Raw genomic sequence first — 18,986 nt, 5'->3', positions numbered from 1 at the left:
GAGACGTTCGTTCATCCAGCACAAAGGGAACGGGTTGCAGGAGAAACCCTTACTCTGGATTCTGAGTCGGTTTCCTAGTGCCGGTTTGAAGTGCCTGCCGTTTTCACTGTAAAACCGTGTTGGAGCTTTTACCGCCCCATATATATGTATGGAGTGGAGTTGGCAACTGAAAAGAAACTTTGTGTTCCCTTCAAGCTAGGTGAAGGACGGCTTTCACACTCATTTATCTCTCAGACCTGAGTATGTGGAGAGACCTTCGTTCATCCAGCACAAAGGGAACGGGTTGCAGGAGAAACCCTTACTCTGGTTTCTCAGTCTGTTTCCTAGTGCCGGTTTGAAGTGCCTGCCGTTTTCACTGTAAAACTGAGTTGGAGCTTGTACCTCCCCATATATATGTATGGAGTGGAGTTGGCAACTGAAAAGAAACTTTGTGATCCCTTCAAGCTAGGTGAAGGAAGGCTTTCACACACACTTATCTCTCAGAACTGAGCATGTGGAGAGACGTTCGTTCATCCAGCACAAAGGGAACGGGTTGCAGGAGAAACCCTTACTGTGGTTTCTCAGTCTGTTTCCTAGTGCCGGTTTGAAGTGCCTGCCGTTTTCACTGTAAAACCGAGTTGGAGCTTGTACCTCCCCATATATATGTATGGAGTGGAGTTGGCAACTGAAAAGAAACTTTGTGTTCCCTTCAAGCTAGGTGAAGGACGGCTTTCACACACACTTATCTCTCAGAACTGAGCATGTGGAGAGACGTTCGTTCATCCAGCACAAAGGGAACGGGTTGCAGGAGAAACCCTTACTCTGGTTTCTCAGTCTGTTTCCTAGTGCCGGTTTGAAGTGCCTGCCGTTTTCACTGTAAAACCGAGTTGGAGCTTGTACCTCCCCATATATATGTATGGAGTGGAGTAGGCAACTGAAAAGAAACTTTGTGTTCCCTTCAAGCTAGGTGAAGGACGGCTTTCACACACACTTATCTCTCAGAACTGAGCATGTGGGGAGACATTCGTTCATCCAGCACAAAGGGAACGGGTTGCAGGAGAATCCCTTACTCTGGTTTCTCAGTCTGTTTCCTAGTGCCGGTTTGAAGTGCCTGCCGTTTTCACTGTAAAACCGAGTTGGAGCTTGTACCTCCCCATATATATGTATGGAATGGAGTTGGCAACTGAAAAGAAACTTTTTGTTCCCTTCAAGCTAGGTGAAGGACGGCTTTCACACACACTTATCTCTCAGAACTGAGCATGTGGAGAGACGTTCGTTCATCCAGCAGAAAGGGAACGGGTTGCAGGAGAAACCCTTACTGTGGTTTCTCAGTCTGCTTCCTAGTGCCGGTTTGAAGTGCCTGCCGTTTTCACTGTAAAACCGAGTTGGAGCTTGTACCTCCCCATATATATGTATGGAGTGGAGTTGGCAACTGAAAAGAAACTTTGTGATCCCTTCAAGTTAGGTGAAGGACGGCTTTCACACTCATTTATCTCTCAGAACTGAGTATGTGGAGAGACCTTCGTTCATCCAGCACAAAAGCAACGGGTTGCAGGAGAAACCCTTACTCTGGTTTCTCAGTCTGTTTCCTAGTGCCGGTTTGAAGTGCCTGCCGTTTTCACTGTAAAACCGAGTTGGAGCTTGTACCTCCCCATATATATGTATGGAATGGAGTTGGCAACTGAAAAGAAACTTTGTGTTCCCTTCAAGCTAGGTGAAGGACGGCTTTCACACACACTTATCTCTCAGAACTGAGCATGTGGAGAGACGTTCGTTCATCCAGCACAAAGGGAACGGGTTGCAGGAGAAACCCTTACTCTGGATTCTGAGTCGGTTTCCTAGTGCCGGCTTGAAGTGCCTGCCGTTTTCACTGTAAAACCGAGTTGGAGCTTGTACCTCCCCATATATATGTACGGAGTGGAGTTGGCAACTGAAAAGAAACTTTGTGTTCCCTTCAAGCTAGGTGAAGGACGGCTTTCACACTCATTTATCTCTCAGACCTGAGTATGTGGAGAGACCTTCGTTCATCCAGCACAAAGGGAACAGGTTGCAGGAGAAACCCTTACTCTGGTTTCTCAGTGTGTTTCTTAGTGCCGGTTTGAAGTGCCTGCCGTTTTCACTGTAAAACCGAGTTGGAGCTTGTACCTCCCCATATATATGTATGTAGTGGAGTTGGCAACTGAAAAGAAACTTTGTGTTCCCTTCAAGCTAGGTGAAGGACGGCTTTCACACACACTTATCTCTCAGAACTGAGCATGTGGAGAGACGTTCGTTCATCCAGCACAAATGGAACGGGTTGCAGGAGAAACCATTACTCTGGTTTCTCAGTCTGTTTCCTAGTGCCGGTTTGAAGTGCCTGCCGTTTTCACTGTAAAACCGAGTTGGAGCTTGTACCTCCCCATATATATGTATGGAGTGGAGTTGGCAACTGAAAAGAAACTTTGTGTTCCCTTCAAGCTAGGTGAAGGACGGCTTTCACACACACTTATCTCTCAGAAATGAGCATGTGGAGAGACGTTCGTTCATCCAGCACAAAGGGAAAGGGTTGCAGGAGATCCCTTACTCTGGTTTCTCAGTCTGTTTCCTAATGCCGGTTTGAAGTGCCTGCCGTTTTCACTGTAAAACCGAGTTGGAGCTTGTACCTCCCCATATATATGTATGGAGTGGAGTTGGCAACTGAAAAGAAACTTTGTGTTCCCTTCAAGCTAGGTGAAGTCGGCTTTCACACACACTTATCTCTCAGAACTGAGCATGTGGAGAGACGTTCGTTCATCCAGCACAAAGGGAACGGGTTGCAGGAGAAACCCTTACTCTGGTTTCTCAGTCTGTTTCCTAGTGCCGGTTTGAAGTGCCTGCCGTTTTCACTGTAAAACCGAGTTGGAGCTTGTACCTCCCCATATATATGTATGGAGTGGAGTTGGCAACTGAAAAGAAACTTTGTGTTCCCTTCAAGCTAGGTGAAGGCGGCTTTCACACACACTTATCTCTCAGAACTGAGCATGTGGAGAGACGTTCTTTCATCCAGCACAAAGGGAACGGGTTGCAGGAGAAACCCTTACTCTGGTTTCTCAGTCTGTTTCCTAGTGCCGGTTTGAAGTGCCTGCCGTTTTCACTGTAAAACCGAGTTGGAGCTTGTACCTCCCCATATATATGTATGGAGTGGAGTAGGCAACTGAAAAGAAACTTTGTGTTCCCTTCAAGCTAGGTGAAGGACGGCTTTCACACACACTTATCTCTCAGAACTGAGCATGTGGAGAGACGTTCGTTCATCCAGCACAAAGGGAACGGGTTGCAGGAGAAACCCTTACTGTGGTTTCTCAGTCTGTTTCCTAGTGCCGGTTTGAAGTGCCTGCCGTTTTCACTGTAAAACCGAGTTGGAGCTTGTCCCTCCCCATATATATGTATGGAGTGGAGTTGGCAACTGAAAAGAAACTTTGTGTTCCCTTCAAGCTAGGTGAAGGACGGCTTTCACACTCATTTATCTCTCAGACCTGAGTATGTGGAGACACCTTCGTTCATCCAGCACAAAGGGAACAGGTTGCAGGAGAAACACTTACTCTGGTTTCTCAGTCTGTTTCTTAGTGCCGGTTTAAAGTGCCTGCCGCTTTCACTGTAAAACCGAGTTGGAGCTTGTACCTCCCCATATATATGTATGGAATGGAGTTGGCAACTGAAAAGAAACTTTGTGTTCCCTTCAAGCTAGGTGAAGGACGGCTTTCACACACACTTATCTCTCAGAACTGAGCATGTGGAGAGACGTTCGTTCATCCAGCACAAAGGGAACGGGTTGCAGGAGAAACCCTTACTCTGGATTCTGAGTCGGTTTCCTAGTGCCGGTTTGAAGTGCCTGCCGTTTTCACTGTAAAACCGTGTTGGAGCTTTTACCGCCCCATATATATGTATGGAGTGGAGTTGGCAACTGAAAAGAAACTTTGTGTTCCCTTCAAGCTAGGTGAAGGACGGCTTTCACACTCATTTATCTCTCAGACCTGAGTATGTGGAGAGACCTTCGTTCATCCAGCACAAAGGGAACGGGTTGCAGGAGAAACCCTTACTCTGGTTTCTCAGTCTGTTTCCTAGTGCCGGTTTGAAGTGCCTGCCGTTTTCACTGTAAAACTGAGTTGGAGCTTGTACCTCCCCATATATATGTATGGAGTGGAGTTGGCAACTGAAAAGAAACTTTGTGATCCCTTCAAGCTAGGTGAAGGAAGGCTTTCACACACACTTATCTCTCAGAACTGAGCATGTGGAGAGACGTTCGTTCATCCAGCACAAAGGGAACGGGTTGCAGGAGAAACCCTTACTGTGGTTTCTCAGTCTGTTTCCTAGTGCCGGTTTGAAGTGCCTGCCGTTTTCACTGTAAAACCGAGTTGGAGCTTGTACCTCCCCATATATATGTATGGAGTGGAGTTGGCAACTGAAAAGAAACTTTGTGTTCCCTTCAAGCTAGGTGAAGGACGGCTTTCACACACACTTATCTCTCAGAACTGAGCATGTGGAGAGACGTTCGTTCATCCAGCACAAAGGGAACGGGTTGCAGGAGAAACCCTTACTCTGGTTTCTCAGTCTGTTTCCTAGTGCCGGTTTGAAGTGCCTGCCGTTTTCACTGTAAAACCGAGTTGGAGCTTGTACCTCCCCATATATATGTATGGAGTGGAGTAGGCAACTGAAAAGAAACTTTGTGTTCCCTTCAAGCTAGGTGAAGGACGGCTTTCACACACACTTATCTCTCAGAACTGAGCATGTGGGGAGACATTCGTTCATCCAGCACAAAGGGAACGGGTTGCAGGAGAATCCCTTACTCTGGTTTCTCAGTCTGTTTCCTAGTGCCGGTTTGAAGTGCCTGCCGTTTTCACTGTAAAACCGAGTTGGAGCTTGTACCTCCCCATATATATGTATGGAATGGAGTTGGCAACTGAAAAGAAACTTTTTGTTCCCTTCAAGCTAGGTGAAGGACGGCTTTCACACACACTTATCTCTCAGAACTGAGCATGTGGAGAGACGTTCGTTCATCCAGCAGAAAGGGAACGGGTTGCAGGAGAAACCCTTACTGTGGTTTCTCAGTCTGCTTCCTAGTGCCGGTTTGAAGTGCCTGCCGTTTTCACTGTAAAACCGAGTTGGAGCTTGTACCTCCCCATATATATGTATGGAGTGGAGTTGGCAACTGAAAAGAAACTTTGTGATCCCTTCAAGTTAGGTGAAGGACGGCTTTCACACTCATTTATCTCTCAGAACTGAGTATGTGGAGAGACCTTCGTTCATCCAGCACAAAAGCAACGGGTTGCAGGAGAAACCCTTACTCTGGTTTCTCAGTCTGTTTCCTAGTGCCGGTTTGAAGTGCCTGCCGTTTTCACTGTAAAACCGAGTTGGAGCTTGTACCTCCCCATATATATGTATGGAATGGAGTTGGCAACTGAAAAGAAACTTTGTGTTCCCTTCAAGCTAGGTGAAGGACGGCTTTCACACACACTTATCTCTCAGAACTGAGCATGTGGAGAGACGTTCGTTCATCCAGCACAAAGGGAACGGGTTGCAGGAGAAACCCTTACTCTGGATTCTGAGTCGGTTTCCTAGTGCCGGTTTGAAGTGCCTGCCGTTTTCACTGTAAAACCGAGTTGGAGCTTGTACCTCCCCATATATATGTACGGAGTGGAGTTGGCAACTGAAAAGAAACTTTGTGTTCCCTTCAAGCTAGGTGAAGGACGGCTTTCACACTCATTTATCTCTCAGACCTGAGTATGTGGAGAGACCTTCGTTCATCCAGCACAAAGGGAACAGGTTGCAGGAGAAACCCTTACTCTGGTTTCTCAGTGTGTTTCTTAGTGCCGGTTTGAAGTGCCTGCCGTTTTCACTGTAAAACCGAGTTGGAGCTTGTACCTCCCCATATATATGTATGTAGTGGAGTTGGCAACTGAAAAGAAACTTTGTGTTCCCTTCAAGCTAGGTGAAGGACGGCTTTCACACACACTTATCTCTCAGAACTGAGCATGTGGAGAGACGTTCGTTCATCCAGCACAAATGGAACGGGTTGCAGGAGAAACCATTACTCTGGTTTCTCAGTCTGTTTCCTAGTGCCGGTTTGAAGTGCCTGCCGTTTTCACTGTAAAACCGAGTTGGAGCTTGTACCTCCCCATATATATGTATGGAGTGGAGTTGGCAACTGAAAAGAAACTTTGTGTTCCCTTCAAGCTAGGTGAAGGACGGCTTTCACACACACTTATCTCTCAGAAATGAGCATGTGGAGAGACGTTCGTTCATCCAGCACAAAGGGAAAGGGTTGCAGGAGATCCCTTACTCTGGTTTCTCAGTCTGTTTCCTAATGCCGGTTTGAAGTGCCTGCCGTTTTCACTGTAAAACCGAGTTGGAGCTTGTACCTCCCCATATATATGTATGGAGTGGAGTTGGCAACTGAAAAGAAACTTTGTGTTCCCTTCAAGCTAGGTGAAGGACGGCTTTCACACACACTTATCTCTCAGAACTGAGCATGTGGAGATACGTTCGTTCATCCAGCACAAAGGGAACGGGTTGCAGGAGAAACCCTTACTGTGGTTTCTCAGTCTGTTTCCTAGTGCCGGTTTGAAGTGCCTGCCGTTTTCACTGTAAAACCGAGTTGGAGCTTGTACCTCCCCATATATATGTATGGAGTGGAGTTGGCAACTGAAAAGAAACTTTGTGTTCCCTTCAAGCTAGGTGAAGGACGGCTTTCACACACACTTATCTCTCAGAACTGAGCATGTGGAGAGACGTTCGTTCATCCAGCACAAAGGGAACGGGTTGCAGGAGAAACCCTTACTCTGGTTTCTCAGTCTGTTTCCTAGTGCCGGTTTGAAGTGCCTGCCGTTTTCACTGTAAAACCGAGTTGGAGCTTGTACCTCCCCATATATATGTATGGAGTGGAGTAGGCAACTGAAAAGAAACCTTGTGTTCCCTTCAAGCTAGGTGAAGGACGGCTTTCACACACACTTATCTCTCAGAAATGAGCATGTGGAGAGACGTTCGTTCATCCAGCAGAAGGGGAACGGGTTGCAGGAGAAACCCTTACTCTGGTTTCTCAGTCTGTTTCCTAGTGCCGGTTTGAAGTGCCTGCCGTTTTCACTGTAAAACCGAGTTGGAGCTTGTACCTCCCCATATATATGTATGGAGTGGAGTTGGCAACTGAAAAGAAACTTTGTGATCCCTTCAAGCTAGGTGAAGGACGGCTTTCACACTCATTTATCTCTCAGAGCTGAGTATGTGGAGAGACCTTCGTTCATCCAGCTCAAAAGCAACGGGTTGCAGGAGAAACCCTTACTCTGGTTTCTCAGTCTGTTTCCTAGTGCCGGTTTGAAGTGCCTGCCGTTTTCACTGTAAAATCGAGTTGGAGCTTGTACCTCCCCATATATATGTATGGAATGGAGTTGGCAACTGAAAATAAACTTTGTGTTCCCTTCAAGCTAGGTGAAGGACGGCTTTCACACACACTTATCTCTCAGAACTGAGCATGTGGAGAGACGTTCGTTCATCCAGCACAAAGGGAACGGGTTGCAGGAGAAACCCTTACTCTGGATTCTGAGTCGGTTTCCTAGTGCCGGTTTGAAGTGCCTGCCGTTTTCACTGTAAAACCGTGTTGGAGCTTTTACCTCGCCATATATATGTATGGAGTGGAGTTGGCAACTGAAAAGAAACTTTGTGTTCCCTTCAAGCTAGGTGAAGGACGGCTTTCACACTCATTTATCTCTCAGACCTGAGTATGTGGAGAGACCTTCGTTCATCCAGCACAAAGGGAAAAGGTTGCAGGAGAATCCCTTACTCTGGTTTCTCAGTGTGTTTCTTAGTGCCGGTTTGAAGTGCCTGCCGTTTTCACTGTAAAACCGAGTTGGAGCTTGTACCTCCCCATATATATGTATGGAGTGGAGTTGGCAACTGAAAAGAAACTTTGTGTTCCCTTCAAGCTAGGTGAAGGACGGCTTTCACACACACTTATCTCTCAGAACTGAGCATGTGGAGAGACGTTCGTTCATCCAGCACAAATGGAACGGGTTGCAGGAGAAACCATTACTCTGGTTTCTCAGTCTGTTTCCTAGTGCCGGTTTGAAGTGCCTGCCGTTTTCACTGTAAAATCGAGTTGGAGCTTGTACCTCCCCATATATATGTATGGAGTGGAGTTGGCAACTGAAAAGAAACTTTGTGTTCCCTTCAAGCTAGGTGAAGGACGGCTTTCACACACACTTATCTCTCAGAACTGAGCATGTGGAGAGACGTTCGTTCATCCAGCACAAAGGGAACGGGTTCCAGGAGATCCCTTACTCTGGTTTCTCAGTCTGTTTCCTAGTGCCGGTTTGAAGTGCCTGCCGTTTTCACTGTAAAACCGAGTTGGAGCTTGTACCTCCCCATATATATGTATGGAGTGGAGTTGGCAACTGAAAAGAAACTTTGTGTTCCCTTCAAGCTAGGTGAAGGACGGCTTTCACACACACTTATCTCTCAGAACTGAGCTTGTGGAGAGACGTTCGTTCATCCAGCACAAAGGGAACGGGTTGCAGGAGAAACCCTTACTGTGGTTTCTCAGTCTGTTTCCTAGTGCCGGTTTGAAGTGCCTGCCGTTTTCACTGTAAAACCGAGTTGGAGCTTGTACCTCCCCATATATATGTATGGAGTGGAGTTTGCAACTGAAAAGAAACTTTGTGTTCCCTTCAAGCTAGGTGAAGGACGGCTTTCACACACACTTATCTCTCAGAACTGAGCATGTGGAGAGACGTTCGTTCATCCAGCACAAAGGGAACGGGTTGCAGGAGAAACCCTTACTCTGGATTCTGAGTCGGTTTCCTAGTGCCGGTTTGAAGTGCCTGCCGTTTTCACTGTAAAACCGAGTTGGAGCTTGTACCTCCCCATATATATGTATGGAGTGGAGTTGGCAACTGAAAAGAAACTTTGTGTTCCCTTCAAGCTAGGTGAAGGACGGCTTTCACACTCATTTATCTCTCAGACCTGAGTATTTGGAGAGACCTTCGTTCATCCAGCACAAAGGGAACAGGTTGCAGGAGAAACCCTTACTCTGGTTTCTCAGTCTGTTTCTTAGTGCCGGTTTGAAGTGCCTGCCGTTTTCACTGTAAAACCGAGTTGGAGCTTGTACCTCCCCATATATATGTATGGAGTGGAGTTGGCAACTGAAAAGAAACTTTGTGTTCCCTTCAAGATAGGTGAAGGACGGCTTTCACACACACTTATCTCTCAGAACTGAGCATGTGGAGAGACGTTCGTTCATCCAGCACAAAGGGAACGGGTTGCAGGAGAAACCCTTACTCTGGTTTCTCAGTCTGTTTCCTAGTGCCGGTTTGAAGTGCCTGCCGTTTTCACTGTAAAACCGAGTTGGAGCTTGTACCTCCCCATATATATGTATGGAGTGGATTTGGCAACTGAAAAGAAACTTTGTGTTCCCTTCAAGCTAGGTGAAGGACGGCTTTCACACTCATTTATCTCTCAGACCTGAGTATGTGGAGAGACCTTCGTTCATCCAGCACAAAGGGAACAGGTTGCAGGGAAACCCTTACTCTGGTTTCTCAGTCTGTTTCTTAGTGCCGGTTTGAAGTGCCTGCCGTTTTCACTGTAAAACCGAGTTGGAGCTTGTACCTCCCCATATATATGTATGGAGTGGAGTTGGCAACTGAAAAGAAACTTTGTGTTCCCTTCAAGCTAGGTGAAGGACGGCTTTCACACACTCTTATCTCTCAGAACTGAGCATGTGGAGAGACGTTCGTTCATCCAGCACAAAGGGAACGGGTTGCAGGAGAAACCCTTACTCTGGTTTCTCAGTCTGTTTCCTAGTGCCGGTTTGAAGTGCCTGCCATTTTCACTGTAAAACCGAGTTGGAGCTTGTACCTCCCCATATATATGTATGGAGTGGAGTTGGCAACTGGAAAGAAACTTTGTGTTCCCTTCAAGCTAGGTGAAGGACGGCTTTCACACACACTTATCTCTCAGAACTGAGCATGTGGAGAGACGTTCGTTCATCCAGCACAAAGGGAACGGGTTGCAGGAGAAACCCTTACTCTGGTTTCTCAGTCTGTTTCCTAGTGCCGGTTTGAAGTGCCTGCCGTTTTCACTGTAAAACCGAGTTGGAGCTTGTACCTCCCCATATATATGTATGGAGTGGAGTAGGCAACTGAAAAGAAACTTTGTGTTCCCTTCAAGCTAGGTGAAGGACGGCTTTCACACACACTTATCTCTCAGAACTGAGCATGTGGAGAGACGTTCGTTCATCCAGCACAAAGGGAACGGGTTGCAGGAGAAACCCTTACTCTGGTTTCTCAGTCTGTTTCCTAGTGCCGGTTTGAAGTGCCTGCCGTTTTCACTGTAAAACCGAGTTGGAGCTTGTACCTCCCCATATATATGTATGGAGTGGAGTTGGCAACTGAAAAGAAACTTTGTGTTCCCTTCAAGCTAGGTGAAGGACGGCTTTCACACACACTTATCTCTCAGAACTGAGCATGTGGGGAGACATTCGTTCATCCAGCACAAAGGGAACGGGTTGCAGGAGAAACCCTTACTCTGGTTTCTCAGTCTGTTTCCTAGTGCCGGTTTGAAGTGCCTGCCGTTTTCACTGTAAAACCGAGTTGGAGCTTGTACCTCCCCATATATATGTATGGAATGGAGTTGGCAACTGAAAAGAAACTTTGTGTTCCCTTCAAGCTAGGTGAAGGACGGCTTTCACACACACTTACCTCTCAGAACTGAGCATGTGGAGAGACGTTCGTTCATCCAGCACAAAGGGAACGGGTTGCAGGAGAAACCCTTACTCTGCATTCTGAGTCGGTTTCCTAGTGCCGGTTTGAAGTGCCTGCCGTTTTCACTGTAAAACCGAGTTGGAGCTTTTACCTCCCCATATATATGTACGGAGTGGAGTTGGCAACTGAAAAGAAACTTTGTGTTCCCTTCAAGATAGGTGAAGGACGGCTTTCACACACACTTATCTCTCAGAACTGAGCATGTGGAGAGACGTTCGTTCATCCAGCACAAAGGGAACGGGTTGCAGGAGAAACCCTTACTCTGGTTTCTCAGTCTGTTTCCTAGTGCCGGTTTGAAGTGCCTGCCGTTTTCACTGTAAAACCGAGTTGGAGCTTGTACCTCCCCATATATATGTATGGAGTGGAGTTGGCAACTGAAAAGAAACTTTGTGTTCCCTTCAAGCTAGGTGAAGGACGGCTTTCACACTCATTTATCTCTCAGACCTGAGTATTTGGAGAGACCTTCGTTCATCCAGCACAAAGGGAACAGGTTGCAGGAGAAACCCTTACTCTGGTTTCTCAGTCTGTTTCTTAGTGCCGGTTTGAAGTGCCTGCCGTTTTCACTGTAAAACCGAGTTGGAGCTTGTACCTCCCCATATATATGTATGGAGTGGAGTTGGCAACTGAAAAGAAACTTTGTGTTCCCTTCAAGATAGGTGAAGGACGGCTTTCACACACACTTATCTCTCAGAACTGAGCATGTGGAGAGACGTTCGTTCATCCAGCACAAAGGGAACGGGTTGCAGGAGAAACCCTTACTCTGGTTTCTCAGTCTGTTTCCTAGTGCCGGTTTGAAGTGCCTGCCGTTTTCACTGTAAAACCGAGTTGGAGCTTGTACCTCCCCATATATATGTATGGAGTGGATTTGGCAACTGAAAAGAAACTTTGTGTTCCCTTCAAGCTAGGTGAAGGACGGCTTTCACACTCATTTATCTCTCAGACCTGAGTATGTGGAGAGACCTTCGTTCATCCAGCACAAAGGGAACAGGTTGCAGGGAAACCCTTACTCTGGTTTCTCAGTCTGTTTCTTAGTGCCGGTTTGAAGTGCCTGCCGTTTTCACTGTAAAACCGAGTTGGAGCTTGTACCTCCCCATATATATGTATGGAGTGGAGTTGGCAACTGAAAAGAAACTTTGTGTTCCCTTCAAGCTAGGTGAAGGACGGCTTTCACACACTCTTATCTCTCAGAACTGAGCATGTGGAGAGACGTTCGTTCATCCAGCACAAAGGGAACGGGTTGCAGGAGAAACCCTTACTCTGGTTTCTCAGTCTGTTTCCTAGTGCCGGTTTGAAGTGCCTGCCATTTTCACTGTAAAACCGAGTTGGAGCTTGTACCTCCCCATATATATGTATGGAGTGGAGTTGGCAACTGGAAAGAAACTTTGTGTTCCCTTCAAGCTAGGTGAAGGACGGCTTTCACACACACTTATCTCTCAGAACTGAGCATGTGGAGAGACGTTCGTTCATCCAGCACAAAGGGAACGGGTTGCAGGAGAAACCCTTACTCTGGTTTCTCAGTCTGTTTCCTAGTGCCGGTTTGAAGTGCCTGCCGTTTTCACTGTAAAACCGAGTTGGAGCTTGTACCTCCCCATATATATGTATGGAGTGGAGTAGGCAACTGAAAAGAAACTTTGTGTTCCCTTCAAGCTAGGTGAAGGACGGCTTTCACACACACTTATCTCTCAGAACTGAGCATGTGGAGAGACGTTCGTTCATCCAGCACAAAGGGAACGGGTTGCAGGAGAAACCCTTACTCTGGTTTCTCAGTCTGTTTCCTAGTGCCGGTTTGAAGTGCCTGCCGTTTTCACTGTAAAACCGAGTTGGAGCTTGTACCTCCCCATATATATGTATGGAGTGGAGTTGGCAACTGAAAAGAAACTTTGTGTTCCCTTCAAGCTAGGTGAAGGACGGCTTTCACACACACTTATCTCTCAGAACTGAGCATGTGGGGAGACATTCGTTCATCCAGCACAAAGGGAACGGGTTGCAGGAGAAACCCTTACTCTGGTTTCTCAGTCTGTTTCCTAGTGCCGGTTTGAAGTGCCTGCCGTTTTCACTGTAAAACCGAGTTGGAGCTTGTACCTCCCCATATATATGTATGGAATGGAGTTGGCAACTGAAAAGAAACTTTGTGTTCCCTTCAAGCTAGGTGAAGGACGGCTTTCACACACACTTACCTCTCAGAACTGAGCATGTGGAGAGACGTTCGTTCATCCAGCACAAAGGGAACGGGTTGCAGGAGAAACCCTTACTCTGCATTCTGAGTCGGTTTCCTAGTGCCGGTTTGAAGTGCCTGCCGTTTTCACTGTAAAACCGAGTTGGAGCTTTTACCTCCCCATATATATGTACGGAGTGGAGTTGGCAACTGAAAAGAAACTTTGTGTTCCCTTCAAGATAGGTGAAGGACGGCTTTCACACACACTTATCTCTCAGAACTGAGCATGTGGAGAGACGTTCGTTCATCCAGCACAAAGGGAACGGGTTGCAGGAGAAACCCTTACTCTGGTTTCTCAGTCTGTTTCCTAGTGCCGGTTTGAAGTGCCTGCCGTTTTCACTGTAAAACCGAGTTGGAGCTTGTACCTCCCCATATATATGTATGGAGTGGAGTAGGCAACTGAAAAGAAACTTTGTGTTCCCTTCAAGCTAGGTGAAGGACGGCTTTCACACACACTTATCTCTCAGAACTGAGCATGTGGAGAGACGTTCGTTCATCCAGCACAAATGGAACGGGTTGCAGGAGAAACCCTTACTCTGGTTTCTCAGTCTGTTTCTTAGTGCCGGTTTGAAGTGCCTGCCGTTTTCACTGTAAAACCGAGTTGGAGCTTGTACCTCCCCATATATATGTATGGAGTGGAGTTGGCAACTGAAAAGAAACTTTGTGTTCCCTTCAAGCTAGGTGAAGGACGGCTTTCACACACACTTATCTCTCAGAACTGAGCATGTGGAGAGACGTTCGTTCATCCAGCACAAAGGGAACGGGTTGCAGGAGAAACCCTTACTCTGGTTTCTCAGTCTGTTTCCTAGTGCCGGTTTGAAGTGCCTGCCGTTTTCACTGTAAAACCGAGTTGGAGCTTGTACCTCCCCATATATATGTATGGAGTGGAGTTGGCAACTGAAAAGAAACTTTGTGTTCCCTTCATGCTAGGTGAAGGACGGCTTTCACACACACTTATCTCTCAGAACTGAGCACGTGGAGAGACGTTCGTTCATCCAGCACAAAGGGAACGGGTTGCAGGAGAAACCCTTACTCTGGTTTCTCAGTCTGTTTCCTAGTGCCGGTTTGAAGTGCCTGCTGTTTTCACTGTAAAACCGAGTTGGAGCTTGTACCTCCCCATATATATGTATGGAGTGGAGTTGGCAACTGAAAAGAAACTTTGTGTTCCCTTCAAGCTAGGTGAAGGACGGCTTTCACACACACTTATCTCTCAGAACTGAGTACGTGGAGAGACGTTCGTTCATCCAGCACAAAGGGAACGGGTTGCAGGAGAAACCCTTACTCTGGATTCTGAGTCGGTTTCCTAGTGCCGGTTTGAAGTGCCTGCCGTTTTCACTGTAAAACCGAGTTGGAGCTTGTACCTCCCCATATATATGTACGTAGTGGAGTTGGCAACTGAAAAGAAACTTTGTGTTCCCTTCAAGCTAGGTGAAGGACGGCTTTCACACACACTTATCTCTCAGAACTGAGCATGTGGAGAGACGTTCGTTCATCCAGCACAAAGGGAACAGGTTGCAGGAGAAACCCTTACTCTGGTTTCTCAGTCTGTTTCTTCGTGCCGGTTTGAATTGCCTGCCGTTTTCACTGTAAAACCGAGTTGGAGCTTGTACCTCCCCATATATATGTATGGAGTAGAGTTGGCAACTGAAAAGAAACTTTGTGTTCCCTTCAAGATAGGTGAAGGACGGCTTTCACACACACTTATCTCTCAGAACTGAGCATGTGGAGAGACGTTCGTTCATCCAGCACAAAGGGAACGGGTTGCAGGAGAAACCCTTACTCTGGTTTCTCAGTCTGTTTCCTAGTGCCGGTTTGAAGTGCCTGCCGTTTTCACTGTAAAACAGAGTTGGAGCTTGTACCTCCCCATATATATGTATGGAGTGGAGTTGGCAACTGAAAAGAAACTTTGTGTTCCCTTCAAGCTAGGTGAAGGACGGCTTTCACACACACTTATCTCTCAGAACTGAGCATGTGGAGAGACGTTCGTTCATCCAGCACAAAGGGAACGGGTTGCAGGAGAAACCCTTACTGTGGTTTCTCAGTCTGTTTCCTAGTGCCGGTTTGAATTTCATGCGATTTGCACTGTAAAACCGAGTTGGAGGTTGTTCCTCCCCATATTTATGTATGGACCATATGCCGACACAAAAGAAGAGATTGTAGTAAATATAAAGTGGCTGAAATCAATGTCCGGAAAACCTAGCTAAGTTTCCTAAATGTCCGAACTTATCTAACCACAGGACTGCTGCATCAAGAATGGGGCAAATAGCACCTTGTGAATTTTTTTTAATAAATAAATAATGATCCACTTCCTACCACCGGCAATTATGATAAGACTGAGTATAAGTTCTTACAACAAATAGTGTAGAAATCATAATTTCTACTTGATTCAAACCACTTCTTCTATAAAATTTGCATCTTTTTTCTTCAGACGGATATGTGCCATTTGACCTATTGATAAAATTTTCAACTTGCTTTTATTAAAAGTATTCACCATAGTGAGAGTTTATTATATCAACTATTCCTTTATGGGAAACCCTTGTGCCTTGTCACTCTGTTTCATAATATTTCCTGTGGAAAATTCAATCCTTCATTCAGGAAAAGTCTGAGCAATATTTCTCATGGAAATCCGTCCTAAACTGCAACCCAAGAAAATGAAATTGACACTGAGCAGCCCGTGAAGCCGGCAGACACATGCAGTGCACTGTTGTGTTCCCGCCTCGTATTTCTGTAACCAGCAGGGAAATTTGTATCTCAAGAAATAGACATAAACAATTTTCAGGACCTGAGCACACAGTTTCCCTTTCAGGGTTTAGTGGGCTTCCATTTAATTCTATGAGAAATGTTTAAAACAACAGGACAACAGCTGAGATAGGGTTTAAAATAACTTTTATTTCAGTGAAAATAAAGCCAACTGACTGTTATCATTTTTACTTTATTTGATCTCACTCTCTTACTTTACCTTCCCAACCTCCTCCACAAAATGATGGTGAACATCCCCTCCTGGGTCAGAAATCTAAGTAGAAATTACCAATCACATTGAGGTGTGCTTTGTTGTTTTATTTTTCAAAACAACCATGTTTCATTCATATGATTTAATAATTAAGATCAGAAACAAAGTCTACTCAAGAAATGGTAGACAACACATGTCGTCATAGCTGCTCATCAGGTTTGGCCCCACGTTACACACTTTTACATGGACATGTGCCATGTGCTGTCATGGGAAACGGTGAGTGGGGACAGGGCCTCTGCTCTCACAGGGCACACAGCCTGGTGGGGCAGGCGGTGTTCAATCATTGCCCTTTTGTCTTTAATATACTTACAAATTATGGGAAATGCTATTTAAAAAGAACAAAATGAGTCACTGAAAGTGAAAAATACAAGGACAGTATTTAGGCTGAGGGAAGACAGGGAATCTCTTTGAAGATCTGACACTCCACTGAGACCCAAAGGACAACTCTGGCACTGAAGGTGAAGGGCAGGGACACACTGATAAAGGGCTGAAATCCAGAATATACCAAAATTTCTTTACACTCAACAAGAAGGATGAATAACCTGATTAAAAAATGAGCAAAATGCCTGAACACACACCTCATCAAAGAAGAAATCTGGATGCCAAAGAAGCCTTTGGAAAGATGCTCCACAGCACCTGTCATCAAGGGGATGCAGACTGAAACAGCGAGATACCACTGCACACCTGTCAGAACTGCCAAAATGCAGAACACTGACAGCACCGAATGCTGGTGAGGATGTGGAGCACCAGAAATTATAATGCATTGTTGGTGGGAATGATAAATGGCCCAGGTACTTTGGAAGACGGTCTGGCAATTTTTTACAGAGCTAGACGTAATTCTAACATATGATCCGGCAACTGTGCTCCTTGGTGTTTACTCGATGAAATGGAAACTTATGTTCACACACAAATCTGCATACAGATGTTAATAGCAGCTTTATTCATACTCAACAGGATTCAGAAGCAACTAAGCTCTTCTTCAGTAGGTGAATGGATAAATAAACTGTGGTCCCGCCAGAAAATGGACTATTATTTGGTGCTAAAATGAAATGAGTTATCAAGGAATGAAAAGACATGGAGGAACCTTAAATGCATATTACCAAGTGAAAGAAGCCAATCTGGGAAGTTTCAGCAACTGTCTGATTCCAACTGTATGGTGTTCTGGGAAAGGGAAAAACACAGAGACTGAAAGATCAGTGGCTGCCAGAGGCTAGAGGGGAAAGAGCAATGAATGAGGTGCAGCACGGAGCATTTTAAGGTCACTAAGACACACGACTCTGTATGATGCTGTGATGGTGGATACATGTCATTGTACATCTGTCCAAACCCACAGAGTGCACAACACAATGTGTAAATCCTAGTGTCAACTATGGGCTATGGGTGATGATGACATGTCAGTGTAGGTTCACCCATTGTCACAAATGTACACTCTGGTGCAGGTGTCAATATTGAGGAGGCTGTGGGGGCAAACTGCAGTTCATACACCCAATCCAGCCCCAGCCACCGCTGTTAATAAAGCTCTATGGGTGTGTGGACTATCTGGCTGTTCTGGCATCTAAACAGTAGAGCTGAGCAGCTGCACCAGAGATCAGGAGGTTTTCAGACCCTGAAATATTTACCCCCAAGCCCTTGAAAGGAAAAGTCTGCTGAGCCCTGTTCTAAATGAATCAAGATTCACCCTGATGAGGCAGGACAGCAGGGCCCAAACCAGGCATGGTTAATGGGGCTGAAGCAATGTTTTAGTTCCAACACATTTGCTGAAGTCCTGCAAGTCCAGTGACAGACTGTAGCCAGGAAGTGTCCGCAGGAGGAGTCGGGAGCAGGCCTTCCCGCCAGGCTCCGGGATGCCGGGGGCCGCGTGCCGCACGGGGGCCACCCGCTTGAAGAAGGTGGACTTGCAGTGGAAGCCGATCAACTCGTAGAGCTCGGAGAGGATGCTGCACGGCTGAATTTTCTCCTCGGAACGCTGAAGCACAGGGAGAAAAGCAACAAGCATCTGAATGAAACACGTAAGTGAAAAAAGACCCATAAAAATGGTTTTCCCTTAAAACAGAGACCCGATGACACAGGAAGGAAGAGGAAGGCTGACTTAGTGCACTGATGGGATCGGATGCAGAAACGCAGGGAAGCAGCACTGTGCAGACACTCCAGACCCCCTCTGGGCCCCACCTCTCCGCATTCCACCTGTCCCTTTACTAGAAAAGCCCGTATTCCCTGAAATAGAGGAATCTGCTACCTAAACATGGGACACAGAGAAGGGAAAGAGGAAAAGGAAGGGAAAGTAAAGGAACAACAGTTCATCTAGACCCTAGGGTCTGGGCGGGACTTTCACCAAACACACAACTTCTCAAAGCACAGAGCGCACAGGGAGAGGCTGACAGAGTGATTGCGACTTCTGCTCCTAAAGCACCCAGCTACCTGTCAGCACACGCTGCGCCCATTACTGAATCATTACACTCATCTCAGAAACAACTACTACCCCGGCTCACAGGCAAGGAAATCTGAAACTCAGGGAGGAATTATTATCATCCTGGACAAAGTCCCACAGCCCAGTAGTCTCAGAGCCTCCGACAGACCCTGGGCTAAAATGCTCCTCATCACCACGGGCCCTGAGACTCAGGCTGAGGCCACGTCAGGTCTGCACGGGCCCAGAGCACAGTCTGTGGGACAGGGAATGCTCCCACTCGAAGTGCCAGGTCAAGGCCCTCAGGAACTTGTGTAATGAAACCAAATCCCCAAACTCATTTCCAACCCACTGCCCTGTCCGGGAGGACTGCTCGGCACAACTGCGCTGTCACCTGTGCACAGGCTGAGCAAGGGGCCCAGACAGTGATGTGACATCCCAGTGGAAGTGGCTCGGAGACCACTTCATCACAGGACAGATTCTCCCGGCTTCCAACGTTAACTCTCCATTCCATTTCCAACTGGAAAGTAAGTTTAGACTTGTTTTCCTCTCTTAGAAACAAAGAGAGTGGTAACATCAGAGGGAAACTCAAGACAGAGGAAGAGTCTCCTGGTC

General features: G+C 46.6%; 1 protein-coding gene across 1 annotated transcript in view; it reads right to left on the bottom strand.

Moving 5' to 3' along the window:
* Positions 1-18,986, bottom strand: part of LOC140687542 (trafficking protein particle complex subunit 9-like) — a 518,046-nt gene that overhangs the window by 396,847 nt on the left and 102,213 nt on the right. The window contains exon 4 of the mRNA XM_072944663.1: positions 17,406-17,933. Coding sequence (XP_072800764.1) covers positions 17,685-17,933 — 249 coding nt within the window. The 3' untranslated portion in view covers positions 17,406-17,684. Of the gene's footprint in view, positions 17,934-18,986 lie in introns of the transcript that reaches the window.

Source organism: Vicugna pacos, chromosome 20, assembly GCF_048564905.1.
Source record: "Vicugna pacos chromosome 20, VicPac4, whole genome shotgun sequence".
In the NCBI taxonomy this organism is placed as follows: Eukaryota; Metazoa; Chordata; class Mammalia; order Artiodactyla; family Camelidae; genus Vicugna; species Vicugna pacos.
Note: the sequence above shows the minus strand (reverse complement) of the source record. Positions and strands in the feature narration are given on the sequence as shown.